The 5,487-nt window shown below is 65.2% G+C and overlaps 1 protein-coding gene across 1 annotated transcript in view; it reads right to left on the bottom strand.

Annotated features, from left to right (window-relative positions):
• The window catches only part of FCHSD1 (FCH and double SH3 domains 1), a 5,949-nt gene extending 2,382 nt beyond the window's left edge, over positions 1-3,567 (bottom strand). Inside the window, exons 1-10 of the mRNA XM_031063810.1 lie at positions 3,336-3,567; positions 3,061-3,259; positions 2,434-2,479; positions 1,516-1,589; positions 1,125-1,269; positions 914-1,050; positions 777-840; positions 565-693; positions 267-389; positions 1-186 (exon numbers count right to left, since the gene is read on the bottom strand). Of these exons, the coding sequence (XP_030919670.1) occupies positions 1-186; positions 267-389; positions 565-693; positions 777-840; positions 914-1,050; positions 1,125-1,269; positions 1,516-1,589; positions 2,434-2,479; positions 3,061-3,259; positions 3,336-3,567 (1,335 nt within the window). The remainder of the gene's footprint in view (positions 187-266; positions 390-564; positions 694-776; positions 841-913; positions 1,051-1,124; positions 1,270-1,515; positions 1,590-2,433; positions 2,480-3,060; positions 3,260-3,335) is intronic.
• Between the last annotated feature and the right edge of the window lie 1,920 nt (positions 3,568-5,487).

The following is a 5,487-nucleotide window of genomic DNA, read 5'->3' as shown; positions in this document are numbered from 1 at the left end:
TGGCAGCAGACACAGCTGGGCAGGGACACGGCGGTGACAAGGGGGTGGCTGTGCAGACCCCACCTTGCTGTAACGACCCCCTCCACTTACCTCCTCCAGGCCGGTGAGCTGGAAGCGCTGCTCAGGCGCCAGGGAGAAGGCGGGGTGGTCCTGCAGGAAGAGGAGCAGGTCCTGCTCCCGGCACACCTGCAGCAGGGGAGTGGCGTGGGGCCAGGGGCTCACCTGTGCCCTCGTGTCCCACCCAGCTCAGGGGACAGTGCCATTACCCGTGCAGATGCCTCCACAACGCCCTGGAACCAGTCCCGGGTGGCTCGGCAGGTCTCCACCTCCGTCCTGCTGGCAGCTGACAAGTGCTCCCGGAGCCGCTCGTAGAGGTCCCCATCCAGAGCCTGGGGGAAAGCAGAGAGACCCCCAAGCACTGCCACATCCCCCCACTGGACATCCCTGACCCCCCAGGGCAGCCAGCCCTGACCCTGTGCCAGCAGAACCCTCCATGCTGGCAGTGGGGAGAGGCTCCTTGTGGGACCCTGGGGAAGGGGCACGGGGGGTCTGGGCATCTCCTACCTGCATGGCTGCAGGCAGCTCCACACGCTGGTAATGCTCCAGGTGGGCAGAGGCAGCCACCAGGGCGAAGCTGTACTCGTTCTGCACCCCTGCCAGCTGCCTCGAGTGCTCGGCCAGTCGCGCTGAGAACTGTGGGGACGTGGGCAGCGAGGCTTGGCGATGGTGCCCCGTGTCCCCAGCATGGGTACCCTGCCAACCCCCGCGCCACCGACCTTGGCACTGAGCTTTTGCAGGCTGGCCTTGGTGTGAAATATCCGCCGGTCACTCTTGCGGAGGCTGGGGAGGGTGGAGGGGGGTGTGAGACCACCCTGAGGCACAGCAGCCCCCCGGCCCCGTGTGCCCCACTCACCGCGCCTCCACGTCGGCCGCCTTGTCCTTGGCCACCTCGCTGCTGCGCCGCAGGTGGCTGAGCTGCTTCTTGGCCTTGTCCAGCTCCTTCACCGTCTCCAGCAGCTCCACCTGCGCCTTCTGCAGCCGCTCGATGCCCTGCGGGGAGCGTCAGCTGGGGGGGGACAGCTGTCCCCCCGCCTGGGCACAGGGACATGGCCTTGCCCCGGTACCTTCTTGAGCGTCCTCTCCTTGCAGAGGCGGGCGCTGCGGGCGGCCTCGGCGGCCAGGGCACGGTAGCTCTCAGAGGCGGGGACACGGACCTGCCCAGCGTGTGCTGTCCCCTCGATGACGCCTTTCCAGACAGCTGCCACGCTCCTGTGGGCACAGGGTTAACACAGGGCCGGGCACTCCCTGCCCTGTGACACCTTCTGGGGATGCCCAGCAGGACTGAGAGCACCCCCAGTCACAGCAGACTGGCACTGGGGACATCCCACCCACAGCTGTGTCCCGGTGACACCCAAATCCTGGTTGGCATTCAGCATCTCCAAGATGGGAGGGCCATGGGCAGGTATGGCAAGCCCCAGCTGCTTGTCCCCAGCCCTGTCCCTGTCCCCAGCCCACCTGGAGTCGCCGGCCTCGCCACGGCCCCGCTGCCAGTCTCTCTTCACGAACTGGCTGGCCAGCCTCTGCAGAGCCTGCAGGCAGCCCCAGCATCACCAGCACTGCCCAACCCTGCTGAGCACCCAGCACCCAGCACCCCCCTCTGGGCCCAAAACTGGGCTCCCCCAGCCTGGCTGCCCACCCCAAGGACCTGGGGACACACACGTGTCCCCTCAGAGCACAGACACATCCCCATGGCTCAGTGTCAGCAGCAATCCCATTGTGCTCCCCAAAACCTTTCTGGGGGGGCAGCCACCACAATGAAAGGATCCCCCTGCTATGGCTTTTGGGACAGAGCACCTGCAAGGGGACATCAGCGAAGGACACTGGCTACAGAGACAGAGTGGAGGAGCCCCAGCAAAGCTAAGCACAGCAAGACCCCAACCCTGGGGGGATGGATGGTCACCCCCAGCCTGGGGGTGTGAGGGAGGGCAGTGACACAGTGACCAGCTGCAGGAAGGAGGGACACAATTCTGCTGCAGTATGTCCCCAGGGGATGCTGCAGGGACATCTCACATCAAAACCAAACTGACATTTCAGAGCAGCGCCCTGCGATGACCCAGCAGACAGCAGAGCCCAGCGGTTTCCTCCCCCACAAGGTTTTCCCTCCAGGCTCCCAAAACACCCAAGGTCTGGGCCATGCCGTGCTCAGCAGAGCCCCCAGCGGGTGCTGGACGTGGTCAGGGTGCTCCCGGCAGGACGAGCCATCTGCCACCACCCTGCGGGGCCAGCACGGAGCAGCCACGCTCGGGTGATTCCCGAGGCTGCCCTCTGCCTGCGTGGGGCCGTGCCCAGCTCCTGCCCTCATCCAGGCCGGCAGGATGGGGCCTGGGCGCCCCCAGGACATTGATCTCAAATCCCGATGTGGCACCTCCTTACCTGCCCGTACTCCCTGTCAATGGTGGCCCTCTGCTTGCTGTAGGACCTGGGGGGAGAGGGGACACAGAGAGGACACACAGAGAGGGGCAGGCATGGACCACCCCTCCCATGACCTGCTGCCACCATCCCCCTGCCACCATCCTGTCCCCATCAGGCCACCCCAGTGGGTGATGGAGCCCATGACCTCGAGGTGACAGGCTCAAGGTGAGCCGTGCCCGGTCCCTGGCCCGCCTGGGCCGGGTCTCAGCTTGGGGACACACACACACACACAGACACAGACACACAGACACACAGACACACAGACAGACACGCACGCACGGGATGAGTTGTTTCATCTCAGCCTGGGGACACACACGGGATGAGCTGCCCGGTCTCAGCTTGGGGACACAGACACAGACACAGACACAGACACAGACACACAAACATACAAACACAAACACACACATACAGACGGGATGAGCTGCCTGGTCTCAGCCTGGGGACACACACACACACAGACACACAGACACACAGACACACAGACACACAGACACACAGACACACACAGACACACACACGCACACACACGCACACGGGATGAGCTGCCCGGTGTCAGCTCGACCCGGCTGTCACCTGTGCGGGCCCTACCTGATGTCCTCCAGCAGCTCGGCGTCCCGCTGCTGTTTGCTCTGCAGGCCCGACAGCTGCTCCAGGAGATGCACCCGCAGCTCCTGGGTGAGCTTCACCTGCGGGAAGGTCCCGCTCAGCCCCGCGGCCGCGGCGGGCACGGGGTGCGGGGATGCGCTGTCCGCCCCGCCCGGGTACCGGTGCCCACCGGGCCCCGCTCCTGAGCGCCGCCCAAACGCGGCCTCGCTTCCCCAGCCCCGGGAGGCTCCGCCGGGGGCGAGTCTCGGTCCCGGTGCCGATCCCAATCCCGGTGCCGGTCCCGATCGCCGCCGCCCCGATCCGCGTGTGCGGAGCCCGGAACTGCCGGGCCGGCCGCGCCCCGCCCACTGTCCACGCCCCCCACAGACCACGCCCCACTACAAGCCCTGCCCCATCAGGCCCCGCCCACAGCTCACTGACGGACACGCCCCCAGAGCCGCCTCCAACCAGCCCCGCCCCTTTCCCCGCGCTGCCGGGAGCCCCGCCCATCGCCCCAGCAGGCCCTGCCCCTCGGGGGCTGCAGCGCCGCCTGGTGGTCGGTGCTGCATGTGTGGGCGGGGCCATGGGACACGGGGACAGGGGACAGGGGGAGACAGGGACATGGGGACACAGGGATATGGGAACACAGGGACATGGGGATGGAGAGACAGAGACGTGGGAACACAGGGATATGGGAACACAGGGACATGGGGGCATGGGGATGTGGGAAGACAAGGGCAGGTGACAGGGATATGTGACACAGGGACATAGGGACGTGTAGGTGGGGAGACAGGGATGTGGGAACACAGGGGTATGAGAGACAGTGACATGCAAACATGAGGACATGAGAAGACAGGGACATGGGGACACAGTAATATGTGACACTGGGACGTGGTGACGTGGGCATGGAGAGACAGGGACATGGGGATGCAGGGATATGTGACACAGGGACATGGGGACACAGGGATGTGTGACACAGGGACGTGGGGACATGGGAATTGGGGAGACAGGGACATGGCAACACAGGGATATGTGACACAGGGACGTGGGGACATGTAGACACAAGGAGACAGGAGGACAGGGACATACATGGGGACACAGGGCTGTGAGAGATGGGGATGTGTGGGCACAGCATCACAGGGACATGGGGGGATGGGGAGCACTGTCCTTGGGCAGGGGGACATGGGGACATGGGGATCACAGCACTGGGATCACTGGGGACCGAGTCCTTGCGCATGAGGACGCACAGGACACTGGTCCCACGATGTGGTGACACTGGGGCACTGGCCCTGGGATGTGGGGCCATGTGGGACACTGAGGGGACAGCCCCCAGCACAGGGATGTGTGGGGTCCCACATCACATGGGGGACACAGAGCCGCTGGCTTGGCAGGACCCTGCCGTGGGGACCGGGGCACAGAGCCGAGCAGTGGCATTCAGTGGGGGCCACCTGGAATCATGAGGGACCCCAACCAGTCCCTGTCTGTCCCCCTGTCCCCCTCCCAAACCTCTCCCACCCCGTTCATATCTCACTTCTCTTTCTGTCTGGATTTCTCTCTGTTCCTCCACAGCTCGTGGCTCTCCCCACTGTCCCATTCGTCCCCATGACATTTCTGGGGTTGGCTGCACATGTCCCGGTCCCCTGGTGCGTGACGATGCACAAGGCTGGGCTGGGGATGTGTCACTGGCTCTGGTATTCCCCTCCTTAGCTGGAAAAATGGACCGCCCACTTTGGGGACAGGAAGGGGACAATGCAGGGTGGCACCAACTACACCAAGCTGTGACACCAGCATGTCAGCCTGGCCCCAGTGATGGATCCTGGCCATGTGTGGCCCTGGCAGGGCTGGGCACGCAGGATGCCCAGAGCCCTGGAGTGCTGCAGTGGGGCAGGGCCACATGTCACCAGGCTGGGGACACGCTGTCACCTTCCTGTCCCACGCACGGAGCACAAACAGCTCCATCTCCCCGCTGTGCTTCTCCTGGCTGCCTCCAGCTGCCTCTCGCCGTTTCCTCCTCCCCACGGTCTGTGCGGTCGTGTGACACAGCTGGAAATTTCCCCCTCGATGGCGATGGCGTGCCCCAGGTGCTCGCCGCGGGGACAGTGGCGGTGACCCCGCGCCTCAGTCTGGCTGTCACACCGCAAGGATGTAAACAGCTCCATCTCCCCGCTGTGCTTCTCCTGGCTGCCTCCAGCTGCCTCTCGCCGTTTCCTCCTCCCCACGGTCTGTGCGGTCGTGTGACACAGCTGGAAATTTCCCCCTCGATGGCGATGGCGTGCCCCAGGTGCTCGCCGCGGGGACAGTGGCGGTGACCCCGCGCCTCAGTCTGGCTGTCACACCGCAAGGATGTGGGCAGGACGCTGCTGTGACGTGGTGGAGACACGGGGGGGGTGTCAGCAGGGAAAGGGACGGGTGAAAGCCCCGCCGTGTCAC

This window comes from Geospiza fortis, unplaced genomic scaffold, assembly GCF_000277835.1.
Source record: "Geospiza fortis unplaced genomic scaffold, GeoFor_1.0 scaffold320, whole genome shotgun sequence".
Lineage (NCBI taxonomy): Eukaryota > Metazoa > Chordata > Aves > Passeriformes > Thraupidae > Geospiza > Geospiza fortis.
This window is presented reverse-complemented; position numbering and strand designations above follow the sequence as displayed.